At 42.2% G+C, this 18,277-nt stretch overlaps 1 protein-coding gene across 4 annotated transcripts; it reads right to left on the bottom strand.

Annotated features, from left to right (window-relative positions):
- Positions 1-800: 800 nt before the first annotated feature.
- On the bottom strand, positions 801-17,958 carry lemd1 (LEM domain containing 1). 4 transcript variants are annotated; one of them, XM_069190353.1, is made up of 11 exons: positions 17,828-17,958; positions 12,802-12,925; positions 10,849-10,980; positions 10,238-10,317; positions 9,120-9,197; positions 8,407-8,523; positions 7,304-7,400; positions 6,415-6,509; positions 5,439-5,525; positions 4,064-4,140; positions 801-2,091 (listed from the first exon to the last, which is right to left on the bottom strand). In XM_069190353.1, the coding sequence occupies exons 2-11, from the start codon at positions 12,878-12,880 to the stop codon at positions 1,770-1,772; spliced, it is 1,164 nt and encodes a 387-aa protein (XP_069046454.1). In that variant the 5' UTR covers positions 12,881-12,925; positions 17,828-17,958; the 3' UTR covers positions 801-1,769. The 4 variants fall into 4 exon arrangements, with proteins under 4 accessions (XP_069046454.1, XP_069046452.1, XP_069046453.1 ...); XM_069190351.1 differs by lacking the exon at positions 17,828-17,958 and adding an exon at positions 16,744-17,264; XM_069190352.1 differs by lacking the exon at positions 17,828-17,958 and adding an exon at positions 13,850-13,978.
- Positions 17,959-18,277: the final 319 nt, after the last annotated feature.

Below are 18,277 nucleotides of genomic sequence, written 5' to 3'. Positions count from 1 at the left end.
ATGAAAAAATGTTACTTTTTTGTCCTTATCTGTCCAACAATGCCTTGCGGCACATTTTGAAATACTTTGAACTCTAAGAGCCCCAAAAAGTTTTGCTTTGCAATTTCCCCTGCTTCCTTGTTAAAATGCAGAGAAAAATAATGCTCCATATAACACCACAGGGTTCCTAAAAACAAGCATTAGCAAGCATAGAACAGAATTTGCTGCAGGCAAGATTCAGTATTCTGGAAGGCAACATCTTTACTCTCTCCTTATCATTCACTGTCAGTTTTGATCACACACAGAGACGGAAAGCCTCAAGTTTTATATCAGCTATGCACCAGGTCATTATTTTCCACAGCCTTGACAATAAGGCAATGATCAAATCGTTTTTTTTTCCCCCTCCATTACACCTTACGCACTACTGTTTGGCATATTGAAGATTTCTGTTCCTGGAAGTCAGCTCACACAATTTGGGCTTTAGTTTGGTGCATTTAGAAAAGCCTATAACTGCCATTTCTTCACAGACCAGCCTTTAAATAAAACGTCATGGGTCGAGCATGCACTAAGGCTTCAGCATGGCCTAATTACCAATGAACTGAGACAACGTCAGACCTGTCAATCTGCAGAGCACATGCCAGGGACTGGGAGACACGTTGGATTGGCATTCTGCTTCCACAGGGTGACCGAGGGGGAAAGGGCAATCTGTTCTCAGAAGTGCACCTACCACCCCCTTTAACCGGCGCCCACCCTTTTTAAGAAAGGTCCGAGTAAGTATTGCACAAACAAGTGAGGGGGTGGATGAATTAACAGCCATGTCATTTATGAAATAAATCCTTTATTAAACCTTTTTTCAAATAGTTTGGAAACATACCAGTTTTTACAACAACGCCTACAAAACCTACAAGGACACGAACCAAACATTACATATTTCTTAAAACCAGTAGCCAGAAGTCAAGGGCTGCAGTTCAAGTGCAAACGACTGGAGACCCCCTTGGGCTGTGCTGGGATGGCGCTGTGGCGCTACGTTTCTACTGACGATCAGGCTTCTTTCGCATCGTGAAAATACCAATCTCTTCAGAAATTGCTGGAACACTTCCAGATGGTGTATGCTGACATACCACTATAAGGCAGAGGATAACACCTTCTAACATTCATACATGCCACAGGAGAGCTCCTTTTTACCTCCCCTTTTCTCTGTGCTTCCATACACAGAGTGGGAATCTGAGATGCGGAAATATTAGAAGTGCTTATACAACCTGAGACCTTTGGCCGTTTGTGCCGCACAACCATGGGATGTTAAGCCTTACTCAACCACCACCGAAAACCTATGGAGGACAAGCTCTTTAGATCTCCAAATGAAATTAGAATTGAACTGCTGTTGCTCTTAACTTTATTGCTTCATTATCTATAAAACGTTGACCAAACTCCTAGGTTTAATTTCTGTTTCTCCAGAAAGGCACTTTTCTTTAGCACCAAAAGAATAAAAAGCCTTAGACCTGATGAATTTTTATAAAACTGCAAAAATAACTCTCCCCCCTCCACCTCAGAAGCATATAACCATTTCTAACCCTCATATTGGGAGAATGCCATCAGTCTACATAGAACCCAGTCCACTCATTCAAAACAAATTGGTTTACACCAAATACAAGCCACAGCTGTTCCGTAGTTCTTTAAAATAAACAATCCACAATCAAAACAGCCCTGGCTTAAGGGGGTCTCCCAGGACCTTGGATAAGGAACACTGTTTAACCCTGTAGGAGCAGAAGGACTGGTGCCTGTATCTGGTGTCACTCCTGCCCAACTGTATGTAGTGGTGTATCCTGCGCCATCGCAGCCTCCTGTGGGGCTGCAGGCAGCTGCTCCTGAGTGACTTCTGATCCTTGGCCGGAGATTTCTGTGTACTCAGACAGGCTGTTCATGGTATAGTAGACGAACAGGAAGAAGCCAGCTAAGGCGAAGAAGACCAGGACCTGGATCCAGATGGGAACGAGACAACGCAACTCCTCTTGTTTCTCCTGCTGAAGGGGTCTAGAGTGGGGCACCATCTCGCTGTACTTGAACTGCACCGGGCGGCCTGCTGCACCCTTGATGGGTCTTCTGCGTGTGGCACTGGTGATGAAGAAAAAACACACGACAAAGAAGAACGAATGAGGTAATGCATGCAACTACATCTTTAGTGTCCAACCAGCAGTATTTCACCAATTATGACCTAGGTTGGTTGTCGCATTTAAACTGTACAATGTAAGGCTATGTGTTGGTATTAAAGAGCTACATGCCTGGCAACACTGGCCAATCCAGAACCGCAGGCTTGCATAATATTCACAATACCCAGTCCTTACACAAACGTGTTGAGCTTTTATTGTAACAGCAAAGAAAATGACAAATGTTTCAAAGATAAAAAAAACAGCTTATTAAAAAAGTGTTATTGTCCTAATGCTGATTGATGTCACTAGCTGTTGTTACAGTACCAAAGTGCACACTTTTAAGACTTGTGTGAGTTGAGGGGCATTATATACATACAGCAACAATCATTTGAAAGCCAAGTGCAGCTGCCAACACAGTAGGGGTGGATCACGAGAATTCCAAGCGGCGAGTGCTAAATAGTTTTCCAAATTCACCGTTAGATTAACCCTTTATCATTCACAGAAGCAGAAAGGCAAAATAAGTAAATATTTCAGGAGTTGTTCCAGATAAGACACCCTAGCAACATGACAAAGGAATGTCATTGAATACGACAGGCTAACACAACATTCTGAAAAAAATAAACAGCGGATTTGACTTAAGTGGTTGAGCAGCCAAATCTGACAGCAAGTAACAAAGTAGGATTTTATAATGCCAGGATAACTCAGAGCAGGGGATAGAGCATTGCATAGAATATATTTTTTAGTTCATTTTCACTCTACTTTCCAGGCACATGGATATGAGCCAATTAAGACAGTTAGCAGCCAGCTATATTTCTTACAGCATAAAAAGCAGGAAATGGGGACACTAAAGATATGCACTGCATAACGTTCCTTTGGAGTTCACTAAAATATTTCTCCTTTCTACCATAGCCAGCAGGTTGTCTTATCATAAAGCAACAACTGTGAAGATCATGTAAATAACAGCTGAGAAGCATGCATGTTTTGTTACTGACAATTTTAGCATTTAAGGATGGGATGTGTGCTTTTTTTTTTGTGAAAAGGCAAACATTCAGAAAGACACAAAGAAGTCTATTATCTCGGCTGATGTTATCAATAAGAACGCCCACGTATGCCACGTTTTTATCAAGATATTTGTACATGGCAACAGTTAAGTCCAGAGAGAGAAACAAATTCAAAAGTCATATGCATTAGTGTAGCCATGGTTCCCTCAGAGAACTCGTGGGTTTCATTAATGGCATTCTTAGACAGCATGAGGCTTGTCCCAGTCTCCTGAAAGGGGCCATTAGTCCTGACTGGTTATTGCTGACATTCTAACTCCAGTAAAATGAAACGACAGCCGACTCTGGGACTGCAAAGCTTGTTAAAACATAAGGACTGACTAGAGAAAGCTTTAAATCATCTGCTGCAGACTGCCCACATTATTTATGAATAACTACAAAGTATGTTACAATATGCGACAACGTGCTGGCAGTTACCCAAATCACCTTGCACAAAAACAAAAGAAAATATTAAAAGACTCATTTACAGTTTTGTAACAGGAGCTATTCTGCAGACATATTGTATCTCAATATATTACAATGGTACTATTTTAAGCCACGTTTGAACAATATATTTAATGTACATTAATTATTTTTAAACAGTATTTAATACTCCCAAAGTGTGGATAGTGCAATAGAAATAACCTTTTCTTTGTGTACCCTACTCTATCTCACAACATTTGGATATGTTTCTCGTGTGGCAATTGCAAATATCTACACATGGGGTCTATACGAGATCTGACTGGGTCTGTATTGTTGCTGCATTTTCCATCAATTACATCCTGTGCTTTAAGGAAAAAAAAAAAGATAATTAGGGAGTCCAAAAAGGTGTTCCCCAATCAAACGCCCACACCTTAAAGGGTTTTCATTTTGGTAGTGGGTGGGCTGGACTCCAGTTACCTGATGCCCGTTGGGGTGCGAACTTCATCAGGAAACATCTCCTCCAGGACATCCTCCTTCCTGGGCCTGTATTCTCCCTGGCGACACAAAGCACAGTGATTAGTCAGAACCCAGGCCTGCGGTGCCGAGAGAGAGTCAAACTGCAGATGCCACAGGTCAGAGAGAAAGAGCCGGGATCTGGCTAGGAAAGTGAGAGATCCACACACGCAGTGCAAAGAGATGCCAACACCATAGCCGCCCCCTACGTGTGTGACAGCCTGGAAAAAACAAAGAATCTACTGTTTATTAGGAAAAAAGAATGGTGGTTATCAGAACAAAAAAAGATGAAAACGTAAGGACTGTTTTGTATTTATGCGTTGCTGCATTAAACACTACATTAACTACATCATGTTTATGTCTTGAAAAACCACAGGCCAGTGTACAGGAGTGCCTTCAAGACGTACAGATCAAGTGAGAATTGACTCAGTAAACCAAAATTAAGTTAGATGAAGCAACAGACAGCCTAGATGGAATGGAAACCACAAGATTCTATCCCAGACCCCTGCGCTACAGGGTTTCAAGTGCCCTCCTAACGGCAGGTCAAGCCCAGTGGCATCGACCAAACAGCAGGCAGGCCTCTGCACTGAAGGGATTCGCTAGATTATATCCCTCACTCCAGCACACAAGCATCAAAAGGTGACCTTAAATCGGCTGGCAAGGGTACAGGCTGTTCCATTTCTTTTTTCTACTGAGAACCCATGGCAACATGCAGATTTGACCGCAGATGAAAAAGTATGGCCTTACACCTGCAGTGATTTATCTGTGATGTGGCATCCAGAGGTCTCTCTCAAAGCCAAATTATTAAGACAAAAAAATAAAAAAAGCCCCTTTCATACATTGCATAATAATGTTTCTTATTGCAAGTCGTACATAGATTTAAATGGAAACAATTATCGAACAGTGCCTTGAATAATTTTTAGCCGTTTAGACAGATGTAAAAATATTTTTGGTACTTCAGTGCATACACAACTACCAACACACATACAGTCAGGCTGTGAAAGCGTAAAAAAATGATATTCAAAAGGAATACAGACAGTGGCCACAAGAAACCAAAACATAATTTGAAAAATAAAATGTAGAATAACTCCCTTAACCCCTCTCCACAGAGAAAGTTACAAAAACTGTTCAAAGTAGTTTTTGAAAATAAGATTCAGCTAATAATGTTAAGTCCAACTCAGCTTTAAGGCAGAACGTGCATACTTTAAAGCAGTACTCATACACTGGGTAATAAATAAAAACAGTCTTTGTAACAATCTGAAATCCAGACAGAAACTCAAGTGAGTGCTCTTGTGTCCTTCAACAAAAGGCACAGAAATAACACAATAAAATGATCTGCCTGGATGTCCCGTTCAAGAAGGGAGCCCTTGAGTGCATGTTTTGGAGTGTTGCTCGTCATCGTATCCTTGTCCACCATTATCAGACCCTGTCAACATAATTATAAAAAACAATCAAAGAGTTCCATCAGCATGGAGAAACAGTCCACCTGGACAACAATCAAGCCAGTTAAATGACAAACAAAGACCCAGTACAAATGAGCAACCTAACCCCTTCAAGCACACATATATTATACGCTAAATCACCCAGTCTTTCAAAACGTGCCAGCACTTAAAGGGAAATAGTGACGAAAGTCTTATCTATGCCTAAGCAGTTGGAAGCACGGAAATGAATAAAAGACTTCAACTGAGGACTAAGACTGAGTATAGACACTGGGAGGTAAGAGCTGAATATGTGTTTGGAAACACCACAAACCTGATTTCTGTACAGACCTTTAGTAAAAATTGGCTTTATAGCTCAAGGGATACGGATGAGTGTCTCAAACTGATAGGTTACTTTTTTCATGCAATTCCTTCATGACAACTCTCTGCCACAGCAAAGTAAGACTGGAATCAAACCCCCAGCTTTTTACCCTGTGGCATGCCAATTAAATTTATTTTTGTGAATCATTCAAATGTCTCATAAAGGGACAGGTAGCAAAAGGCTTGATGTGGCTGCTGTCATCGACAATGAAGTCTTCAATGGTTCACGTGTTCCAAAGACAATTTCCCATTCCATGTCTGCACTACAGAAAGAATATCACTATCTTGCCCTTCATTTTTTTTAAATTATTACCTTAAATCTTCAATGAAGAAACTCAAGTATCTCAACAGTGCAGTAGTTGAAAATTTGAATTGTGTATTGGAATTCAGATCTGATTTAGCACAAATATTATCATCAAAGGCACAGCTGAGATGCAAATCGAAAGACTAAGGAGATCCCCAGCATCACATAACTCTGCCATTAAATATTAAAACTGCCTGAAGCACAGTACTGACCCCCTTCATCTTTGGACTCGCAGTAATGCAGCTCGGGTCACTGCCTCTTCTTGGAGGCTTTAAAGGTGGAGTAGAAGGTGATCTGCTCTCCAGCTGCATTTGAAGTAAAAGCAGAGCTGTCATCAAGCCTTGAACTTGAGCCCACATCAAACCTACACTCTGCCAGGAAATTTAGCAAGAAGCTACCAAAGCAAGCTAAATCAAATCAAAAAAAGTCTTCTGAGAAGTGCTGAATTCAAGACATCTTTTGAAGCTGCATTTGATGTGTATATACAAAGATCCCTCAAAAGTAAAGCCAGAATCTTAATCCTCACTATGGTAAAACTCTTTCATGCATACTATTTTTTTAACAAGTTTTAAGGCTTACTGTTCCATAACACAATGTGTTCTTTAGTGAACACAGTGTGTTACTTACATTAAAACTATTCATTATTATGAATATATCTAATATATCTAATCCAATGCTGAACGTCAGTCACAAAATTAATCAATAAATTGATACATAAATATTAAACACACTCCAAGGTGTACAAGTAGAAATTTGTAGACATTATGCCAATGGTGGTGTAACTGTTTGCTATTACTCATAGTAATGGTGTTTACTATGATCCACTGGTCACAAACTCTCATTTCTAGTGAAACCAACTTTTTGCTAGGTATATAATCAAATCCTCCAAAAGCATCGCAGAGTATATTTAGATCCTTTTGGTAACTTGGTAAAATCCAAGTGTCCATAATTAAATCTGAATATTTATTTAAACAGATCAACTATCTGCTAAATAATACATCAGAACTACTGTATATAAATTTCTATAACGTATTATACAAGGGGGGTTCCTCTCTAAAGGATTTCAATCCCACTGTTTTTTACTCAGTCAGAAACCTCCCTCCTCGACCAGTTTTGTGATGCTGAAAACGGCTCCTGCAGAGACAGCAGGACTGGCAGCATTACTGGCCTGCAGGGATGAGTACAGAGGAGGGGACACCTGGCAGGGAAAGAAACAGAAACACTATCTAACAGGCCATGACAATCTGAGACAAGCTTGTGCACAAATGAAAGATACAGTACTACTATAATTAGAAAATATTCAAACTCAAAACATCTGCAGTACATGTCCACACTTAAGCCATGATCAACTGAAAACTTACATCAAGTGGTCCTGAACTAAAAAGCCAGGACTTCGATGGATTTGTAAAATAAAAATCACACAATCTGATCAAATTTCATCCTACAGTTTGTCCTCCCCAGTCATAAACTAGTGCACTTAATTCTGAATCAACCTGCAAGTTTAAGCTAAAAAACTAAAGTACAGAATTACATTTATTTATGCTGAAACACTCTCCTTTCAAGAATGCCAGCTTAGCATGCGTGGGTGGTCATCATAATAGCTGAAATTATCAAAGTAAAGAGAGACACAGAAGCTGTAAATTAAAGCACAGAGTGCCGGAAACTGAGCCAAAAATAAAACGGGCAGAAAAGAATGCCTGAGATGATTGTTAAATGTGTTCCAGTGTGACATCTGGGAAATTTTACAATGACAAGCAGCACTCGCCTCCCTAGAAACAGTTACAGAATGAATATTTAATTGGCACAAACCTAAACTTCCTAGTACACATCTTTTAATAAACAAGCCAAATCCAGTTCAGCTATGAGCTACAGAACACACCAACAGAAACATAAACATACCTCAGTTGTGGCATGCTAAATGAATGCGTCCAAGACAGTACACAGCCCTAATTACTGAACTAATTAAAAAAAACATGTTTGTCCCCAGCAGAAACACCCTTATTCAAAATGTGAAGATTTTTTTCCCCCAAATTCCAATTCTCACTTTCGGGTTTTTAAATTTTTAAGTAGAAGGAATGCAGTTTAGGTACATTTGTATTGATCAAATACACAAAACAATAAAGATTAACAGCCAATTATTCATAGCACAGCTTTCGTAATGGGCTAGTATAGGACAGACAGGGCTGGTGCTTGCTGGTGCGTACCCCAGGATCTGCAGGTATTCCAGTGAAGGTGGCCCTTTGAATAGGAGCAGACTGTGAGCCAGGACCTTGGCTTTTATCTGGTGTGGACACACACTCACCAGCAGGATTATTCCTGAGCTTGGGGACACAAACAGACATCACAGACCCCCATTACAAACAACAAGCTTGTTGAAAGACGCAAGAACAGTGCACTGAGGAGATCGGTGAACAGCTTGGATAACAGTGTGTCACTTCTCAAAATGTCTGTCTGTGGCAAAGCCTAACTCAGGACAGGTTTCTGACCCTATATGAAGAGATCTGAATTGTGACTCCTCAGGAGATAACTTCCCAATGCATGGGCCCACATCCAACGTCACTGAACGAGGTGAGAAACAGCTGGGAAAGTTTTTCATTGCAAAAAACTATGAATATTAATGTGAGAAAAATGGGTCAGAGTAATTTTCTGTAGTTCCCGCTCTTAAATTTACCTCTTCCTGAAAATATTGACTTGAACATTCAGTATTTTTTTACTTTGAAGATGTTTCCCTTGGGTAAATCCCCAACCCATGGCTCTCTCTTACACTTCCTGTCTTTTAAAATGAAGCTTGTTTCCCCAACAAAGTGTTTTTTCCAAATACCCAAAAAAGGTATAGGAACACACACACACAAGAAAGGTTTCCCCAGCACTCCCAGAAACAGTTCTGCATTCAGTAAATCCCCAAACGAAAAATCACCTTCACTGTTCTTTGACAAGCTGAGAAACACTGTGGGTAGAAATAAAAGTCCTCATCATTCTTTGGAGGACTGCCTTCCTGTTAAAGCAGGAGACAAACAAATTAGCCTCTTTTTGTGCAAGAGCTGTTCATTTATTTCACCATGGGATACGCCTGCAAACTCCTCAGCATCGGGCAGGAACAAAGACCGGAGGGATGGTGCAGACATGGTCACATCCTTATTGCACAACGTTTCCATCAGAGCCAACTCTCGTCTGAGGATCATTTGTGCTTCTTGTCTGAAGTCCTTTTACTGGATGCTTGGACAGAGACCCACTGAAGGCAGGAAGGATGCAGGGGTGGAGGAAATGTCATGTATTGATCTGATTTTGATAGTTTACAACCCCCCCCCACCCAAAAAAACAAAAACTGGACCTCAATGTTTATTCTGTGTTTGTGAACCAATGTTCAAAAATGTCACCGTCAAAAAACAGCTTCCTTTCCAGTACTGAAATCTGTGCTTGTGAAATCTTAAGTGCAGTTACGCAAAGTACCACAAGATAGCACTGCTGATTAAGAAACAACTATTTGGGCACACACTTCCATTGATGCCTCAATTATGGGCCGTGCAACTCACTTGAGATCCTACAGGTTTGAGGACCTGTTCTGCACTTTTGTGTGAGAATTGTAAAAGAGAACTACAACCATCTACACTAACGTGTACGAACAGACACCCATCTTCTGCTGTGCTGATGAGGACTTCAAATACATGTTTGTCTTCGTCACCTTCTGCACTGCCGTTTGTTCATTTCTTACTGTGGCAAAGCCAGCATCAACTAAATACTTGAGCAACTACATGCATGAGCAGTGAAAAAGGTTCTCCTATATATGTCCCCATCGGAGTCAGAGAAACGTTTAACACACTGGGAAAACATTAAGGGGAATGCTTATGTATATTCCCCATTAATGGTTTAGAGCACTGTAAAACCCAATTCCCTCTTATGAAAATGAATAGACACTTGAGCCTGAGTGTATAATTTCTCAATACTGCTATTTCACCTGTGGATTTAAATACAGTACAACACAAACACACAGCGTATTAGTACCTAAAACCATGAGGACACAGCCGGGGTACTCACCCTGTGCTGGCTGAGCTGACTGTGACCATGGTGAGCTCTGCCGGTGCCTGTCACAGCCCTCTGCGGTTCATATTCTGAACCTGTACGAGATATGCATCGCATCAAGAGTGTGAAAGATGACAGTGTTTAATGCTGAAAAGAAAGGTCGAGTCAATTCTTACAGATAACACACAGCCACTGTAAACGGCTAGATAAAGACAGCATAGTAATGAGCTACTGGGGCACAAACTGACAAGTCACAAATTAACAAGTTAAACACATCACAACGCCAAGGACTGAAATAAACAGACTTCTAGGAGTGTTCCTCTTAAAGGGCAGTACCGGCTATTTCAAGTCTCACAAGCTGACATATACAGGCCAATACGAAGTGTATTTCAGGTTTGCTACAAACGAAGCATGCCTTGACATGTGGCATAAACATTAAAAATGTATATGGGTATGGAATTAGTAAAATGAAGAAAACCATTATGCAACAAGGTTTATTTTCAGCCCTGAAAGGGAACAGTCTTCTAGAAAATTCAAAGCAACTGGCTGCTACTGACAAACTAACACAGACACAGACTGTGCGTTAAAGAGCACGTAGCAGGCAGGAGAGCGCTCTGCGGCAGTACCCGTCTCGTCCTCCTCGCTGTCGGAGTACTGACTGGCATCATGGGTACTGTTCTGGGCGAGTTCGGGGGCTGGCTTCCGGCTGGGGTCCACCAGCCTCTGCAGCTTCTTCTCGTAGAGGGCCCGCGTGGACGCTGACAGAGACAGACGGGACACTCCGTCAGCACACCCCGCCGCCCCCTGTCCACGCGTCCCCTTCTACTGACCTCCAGGCTGTCGAGTAACAGCTGACACAGGGGCTCAGATACACTTCCACAGACAGTTCGCTGTACCTGTGTAACTGCCAGCACCGTCCTTGTACTTTAACACATTCACTGTATAATTCACCAACAAGCACTAACTAGGTAATCCCAGGGCAACCAAGTACAGTCTTGTAGAGCTACAATTCATCAGCTTTTATTTATCACACTAAAGCACCAGCTTCTAAAGATTTGGAACAATTACAGTACATCACGCAAGCAGCCTGTTCAGTTCATTCATTTAGAAATCATTTGGAATGAAAAGCCCAACACCCTTAAGGAAGAGAGCTGGCTGCTCTTCCTTTAATTGAACAAATTAATTACTTGCTACATTGATTAAAACTGCTCAAGTGTTCCAAGTATTTACAACCTGAAGATTACAGAATGCCTGTCAAAACATCAGACTCTGGCTCTCCAGCGTCACTGCTGGCCACCCCAGAGATCGTCATTTAACATCAAATGTTTTACAATGGGCTTCGAGAGAAATGCCACGCAACGTACAAAAAGACCTGTTAATGTTAATGCTACTCTTCCCAGCAGGCAAGTGAGCAATCCTGCTGTTTCAGTGCTACTCTAACAGGAAAACATGAATGAGCATGCGTTTAGCACAGTGTGTTAAATCTGGTTGAGTGTTAAACTAACCTCTATGTTAAATACTTTTATGCATTTTTAATGCGAAAAATCATCTCAATCACCTCACTATAACTACATTCAGTCAACTATACCCATCCATCCATTTCAGCTTCTTTCAATATAGGGGCGCGATGGGGCCAAACCTATCCCAGCAAGCAACTGGCGCAAGGCAGGGTACACCCTGGCCAGGATTCCAGTCCATCGCAGGGCAGACAGACAAACACAGACACGCACACTCACACCAGGGCCAATTTTCCCAGAAGCCAGTTAACCAACCATCGGGTCTTTGGACTGCGGGAGGAAACCGGAGCACCTGGAGGGACGCCCACTCAAACATGGGGGGAACATACAAACTCCACACGGATAGCAGCCCAGGCCTGTAACTGAACCCAGAGCTCCAGCCCTGCAAGACAGCGCTGCTAGCCACCATGCTGCTGCCAATCCAACCCTCTGCACTCGGTTCTCAAATCATGTTGCAATGACAATGGAAGGAAGCAAAGTACAGCAGCCATATCATAGCCAGCAGCCATATCACCCTGCAACTCACAACTGGCAGCCCACTGAAGCTCAGCAGGTGTGAGCCTGGTCAGTACCTGGATGGGAGACCTCCTGGGAAAAGCGAAGGTTGCTGCTGGCAGAGGTGTTAGTGGGGCCAGCAGGGGGTGCTCACCCTGCGGTCCATGTGGGTCCTAACGCCCCAGTATAGTGACGGTGACACTATACTGTAAACAGGCGCCGTCCTTCGGATGAGACGTAAAACCGAGGTCCTGAGTCTCTGTGGTCATTAAAAATCCCAGGGTGCTTCTTGAAATTTCCAATTGGCCCTTACCAATCATGGCCTCCTAATAATCCCCCTCTATGAATTGGCTACATTACTCTGCATTACTCTACATTACTCTCCCCACTGATAGCTGATGTGTGGTGAGCGTTCTGGCGCACTATGGCTGCCATCGCATCATCCAGGTGGGGCTGCCCCCATTACCTGTGGAGTCCCCATTACCTGTAAAGCGCTTTGGGTGGAGTGTCCAGAAAAGCGCTATATAAGTGTAAGCAATTATTATAACAGTGACTACCTGTCCTTACCTACAATGGGGCCTGGCTTCACTCCATGCTTTATCAGCTCCCCCTTCAGCTGCTCATCAGTCAGCTGGTAGACATCCATGACTTCTGTATTTTTGTCTTCGTCTTCCTCTTCAATAACAGTTTCCTGTGGGAGAGAGAGAGCCCCAGCCTCATTACTTATACTGATTTAATCCTATAATCCAAACATTTTCAATTTTCTCATGGCCAACAAAAATGCTTTTTAAGAGAACACACATTGTGAGCTTGTAACTTTTAGATATAAGCTAATAAAGCGCATCCGTTTAAAACTGTCTGCTCCAATACATGTCAACGATGACAGTTCCTGACATGTAGTATCCAGGCTCAAAAGTACTGCGTCTTTTGAAAACTGTCAAGTAGGTCCTACTCCAAGCACTGCTTTGAGGCTCTGGCGTATATAACCAACAGCTGGCTCTGGCTTCACATGCTTCAGCTTTCTTTTGTTTCTTCTTTTAAAATGTGCACTTTCAGCAATGAAAATAAAATCAAAATTAGGATTCAGCACTCATTATCCCACTGTGTGTGGCTCTCCCTGCCTCTTCCAATTCTGTCAACCTGGATTTGTCATTGACTGCTCCAGGTGGGACTACAGACCACAGTAATGTGCTTTCACAGATTGTTAGCTTCTCTGCTGCAAGGCAGTGTGTGTGTGGGGTGAGGGGGGGGTCTCCCTTGATTTTGGATAAAGAGCCACATGTAACCGCTTGGGTCTGAATAGAACAGGATAGAAGAATACTGGTAACTATCCTTGTTCAGCTGTTTTATTCAGAAAGGACACAAAATGACACCACAGCTTGCTTTCTCTTCATTTGCTTTCACATTTATTGAAACAGATCAATTATGCTAGCCCAGCACGAACAAGCCTCATTATTCATGGCCGCATGCTAGCTATGCAAGAGAAGAGAGGTGCTGCACAGTAACTGTGCTCTCCAAGCAGCAACTTCAAAATCTTATTTCCTGCGACAGTGATGCACTACCAGGCATTCAACTTCAAGAACAAGGAGACGAGCACCGCGAGGTCAATTCTTACATGCATAAATTAGCCACTTCTTTCTTTCGAAACATCTGCAAGACTAAGCAGCACAGGTGTTCGTTATCCAAGCTGGTACACTAGGAAAACAGCCACATCTGGTAAACTGTTTCTGCAATGAAATATTTAAAAATAAAAGATTCTCATTTCCCACTAAGAGTGGGGTAGCAGAACAGGCACACAAGACAATTCTAGATTTAAAAGGATTTCTTAAACGGAGTGCATAAGCCATGAGCCGAACCTTAACAGCAGCAGCATCAGTTTATGACCCCACTGAGCTTCTGCGGGGGTGGGTGTAATGTAACTGAAGCACAACGATATAATCGCAAAACTGAAGCGACAATTGCATTTGCAAGGCTGTTTCTCAATCCTCACTTAATTTGTTCATTGTCAAGTTACGCGTTTCCATCAAGCCCGTCTGGCACGACTGGCATATTTCAGGTTGCTCTTCAACCCGTACCGGGTGTGCGGGCCAGCAGCAAGATCCAAAGGGAAGACTGCAGAGGCTCACGGAGCTGGAGAGTTTGTGAGGGGTACCATCACATATACTGTATAACCAGAAACATGCCTCACACAGGGCAACAAGATCGAGCAACGACATGCACTATGAAATTCAACTGCATTCACCGAGAGCACAGCATGGACAGGACACGATGATTAAGGAATCATACGTTTTAAAAATATGACATCTTCTGAGGACAGTAGATTCCAACAGTGATACACAGCACACAGGGCACACAGCAGTTAGGACAGAGGCCAGGAAGATCCATTAGGAAAGGGTGAAACTAATTCTGAATCAATGCAATGGAAAACTCAATGCACCTAAACAAGCTGTGACAGTTATTTTAAGAAACAAAGCACAAGTCTTTTTTAAAAAAAAAAACAAGTGCCTTTCACCTGCTCCAGAAAGTTTCTTTTCAAATTGTAAAATACAGTTGAATACACGGCCCTGCCCTATTCACAGAGCACACACAAAAAAAAAAAAGATCTTCAAATCTTATGACCTATACCAGCCCCTTCTCCGGGGCCTCTCTGCCACTGCTCTGCACAGCTTCTCGTCTGAACTTTAACTCTGACCCTATGGAAGGCACGGTATCAGTTGCTGCTGCTCTGTGACAGCTGCAATCCATGCTTCAAGTCAGCAGGTGCTGACTTCAGCTTTGCAGTAGGAGAACACTCGAATAAAAAAAATAAAAATACTGCCCACCAACCAGCAGGAGGTTCACAGTCCTTATTAACCAGTTCCCTCCTGGAACATGCAAAACACAAAAAACAAACAAAAAAAAGACAGCTCTTTGAATAACCTGCATATATCCAACAATATATACTCCAGGCAGTACCAACTTGTGAAATTTGTCAGTGCTGCAGAAATTCGCACTGCTAACGTGTAGAGGGAGCCTTCTCTACAAAGGGAAGGCTTTCCAGTGTCGCTGACCCATCAGCTGCAGTTGACTGAACTGCTTCAATCAAAAATAAAATTAAAAATCAAATTATATTTACAAAAGTAGTATAAAAGTGCTCCCCCCCCACACACACACCAATACTGTGTTTGGTGCCATAGCTTTGCGATATGGGAATCCATGCTGTGAAAAGCACCAAAGACAGGCCGGCTATGATTAGAAAGCAGCAGATCATCGCCAGGATTCTCAAGATCCTGTCTCCTCATACTGGATCAATGTGCACAGCAGGCCTATCACACTTCAGCAGTTGAAGGAAGAAAAGCAGCAGGAACACTCATACTAGACAGGCAAGGGACACTCTTCAACATGCAGCCCTGCTGAGACGCAATAAGTACCCTGGCCCCTCTACCCAGGGATAAATGTCTCCAACAACTGCTGACACAAGGGATCTTTACTTATATATTTACCATATTATTCACGGCGTGCAGAAGTGTTAATGGCTAATGTTACTGTGGCCAAACAGGTCTTTGATTTGGAAACTGAAAGACTAATTCTTCAGGGTTCCTCCACATACAGGCACACACAAGAAGGCAGCTGTATTTGTTGCTGTGATTAGAAATGGCAGCTCAGAAACACCTGAAAATGAATCTAAAGTGCTGCCTTTTTGCAATGCAATTAAGATTAGCGAAAGTCATTCCATTCCAGACAGACCGCAGGATGTGTGAGCCTGAAAACAACACGGGGAACAGAGACTCAGGAATAATCACAACTCAGAGCATCACTGCAAAGTAAAAACATGTCCATGCATACTAATTCCTCTTGAGATGTTTTTTGTTTGGTAAATGTAGCAGTTTTAACAGAAGCTTCAAGAAATAAATCTGGGCTTTTTTTGTTTCATGTGAAATCACTAAGCCTCCGCGGTTTGCATCAGCTTGAAGATGCAAGCAACTGTCCATTCCCTACTGCTCTAATTAATTTGTGATTGCTTAGCCGATGTGCAATTCGCCAGAAAGTGCTTCACCACATTTCCACTGGGATGCAAGCGGGCAAACTGCTTTCAAGACCGCTGGCTTGCCGCTAACAGGAAAACAAGAATGCAATATCAAAGAAAAATTGAAAAAGATTGTCAGCCCATCCTATACCAATCTTTTGTGGGGAAATGCTCGTATATGATACGGTCTATAGTCACCACACTGATGATGGCAAAGTTGCATATTCAAAAATGTTGCAACGGATTAACATTAATCTCAAAAACTATTAACTGCATTGCCCCCACAATAAGAGTTGTAAATATCATCCCGTTCTCCTCACTTGAAGAGGGCAGTGGCTTGCCAACTGTAGTAAAATTCAATAATCTGGGGTGAAGTCATCTGAGCTGTACTGTCAACCCATCGCACTAAATGCTGAAGGGTTTCTAATAGATAAAGTAAAGAAAGGGGACGAACTTGCCGTCTCTCAAGTAAACATTATAAATCAGAACCAATGCATCCTTACAAGTTCGCCTTCGGGCGCCCCGTCCTCCTCCTCCTCGTCGCTAGAGAAGTCCGCAGGCTTTTTGTGGGCTACGTGTTTCAGGTAGAGCTCCAAGTAAACCTGCTTCTTCTTCTCTCCCGGAGGCAGCGGCACGCTGTGGGCCACCAGCTCCGACTTCAGCCTCTCCTTGGAGAGCAAAACGGGGTCGTCGACAAACACCGGCATGTCCGGGCTGGGGAACACGGGCCCAGAAGCCTCTCTCCGGGACGCGGCGCGCTTGTGACGACGGGAGGCCGACCCCAGCCGGCCCTACTCCCCTGGCGCAGTGAGGGCCTGTCCTGCCACCTGATCCCTCCGGCGCAAGGCTGCACCAGCAGCTGTTCAGTCCACTACAAGCTCGTCTTTAAAGAAACCCCTGACTGTTTTGTTTTTCGGGGGGGTAGGGGCGAAGAAAAGAGAAATGACACCCCTCATTTCCTCTCCACCCCTCCCGTGAAGAAATAGCCTCTTGGACAAGCGGCGCAAACCGTACCCACAGGCGTAACAAGGAAAAAACGGACAATCTCTAGTCACACCATCCAGTAATTGCGTGAGGTTGAAATGAAAAAAAAAACCCAAACAATCTCACTCTATTTTTACATAAAAGCAAACAACTTAATTGAGCTGACCACAGGTGATCTCATATTTGATTCTGAAATACTTTTGCGCTGTCACGCAAGGTCGAGACCTATGACCATAGAAACTCAAATTTATACTATAAATTTATATGTACACATTATAGATAAAAAGAAACATGCATAGAAATTTGACTACAAAGAGCTGTGTCGAATCTGGGCGATTAAAAAAAAAACTTACATTTACGTGTAAAACGCAGCCTTTTTTACCACTAAATCATCAACCAATTTTAATCCATTGGAGTGCAGTTTCCTTGTAACTAAAACACGATATTTTTGCATACCGTGCGATAAAAAAACTGTTTTATATTAAAAATAAAAACCATCACGTCATTGTATAAGTTTGCGCTATATTACACAATCAAAATACATGTCGCAAAGTTGAAACAATCGTACTTTTAAAAACACGTAAAAAATACCTTTCCACCTACCTTCTCAGACAGTCCTTGCTTGTCTTAATTATAAAGATATATTTCACAGACACCACAAACTTAATTTTAAGATAAAAAAGTTACATTAATATTAAAATTTATATAGATTCTGTTATAATAAAGATAAAAATCCTGTTGCGGCTTAAGCCTTTCGCCTACTAACTCAAATTTGTGCGGTCGAAACCACTTCAACAAAGTAGCTAAAAACTATACTACAGTAGTTTTAATTTTAGATTGCCTTTGCTGTCTTAATATGTTTATACTAATCGAATTATAGAAAATGGAATAAAAATATCCAGTGATAACCATGTTAATTAAAAACAAAAATACAGGTATCATTTGCAGTGTACTTCTCACGTCTTTAGTGGTACGATCCACAAACACGCCTTCCTTCCTCCTGGCACTAATTTAATAATTATAACTTCCAGCCTTTATACAGCGCGTTTCACC

The sequence above is a fragment of the Lepisosteus oculatus genome, chromosome 5 (genome assembly GCF_040954835.1).
Source record: "Lepisosteus oculatus isolate fLepOcu1 chromosome 5, fLepOcu1.hap2, whole genome shotgun sequence".
Classification (NCBI taxonomy): Eukaryota; Metazoa; Chordata; class Actinopteri; order Semionotiformes; family Lepisosteidae; genus Lepisosteus; species Lepisosteus oculatus.
The sequence above is the reverse complement of the archived record's forward strand: the minus strand, read 5'-3'. Positions and strand labels throughout refer to the sequence as shown.

Coding starts and splice junctions, on each gene's coding strand:
- lemd1 (XM_069190351.1), bottom strand. CDS start 16,947: ATGCCGGTGTTTGTCGACGACCCCGTTTTGCTCTCCAAGGAGAGGCTG. Junction 7,401..8,406: donor GAATACCTGCAGATCCTGGG/GTACGCACCAGC, acceptor TTTCCCTGCCAG/GTGTCCCCTCCTCTGTACTC. Junction 2,092..4,063: donor CGCACCCCAACGGGCATCAG/GTAACTGGAGTC, acceptor CTTCATCACCAG/TGCCACACGCAGAAGACCCA.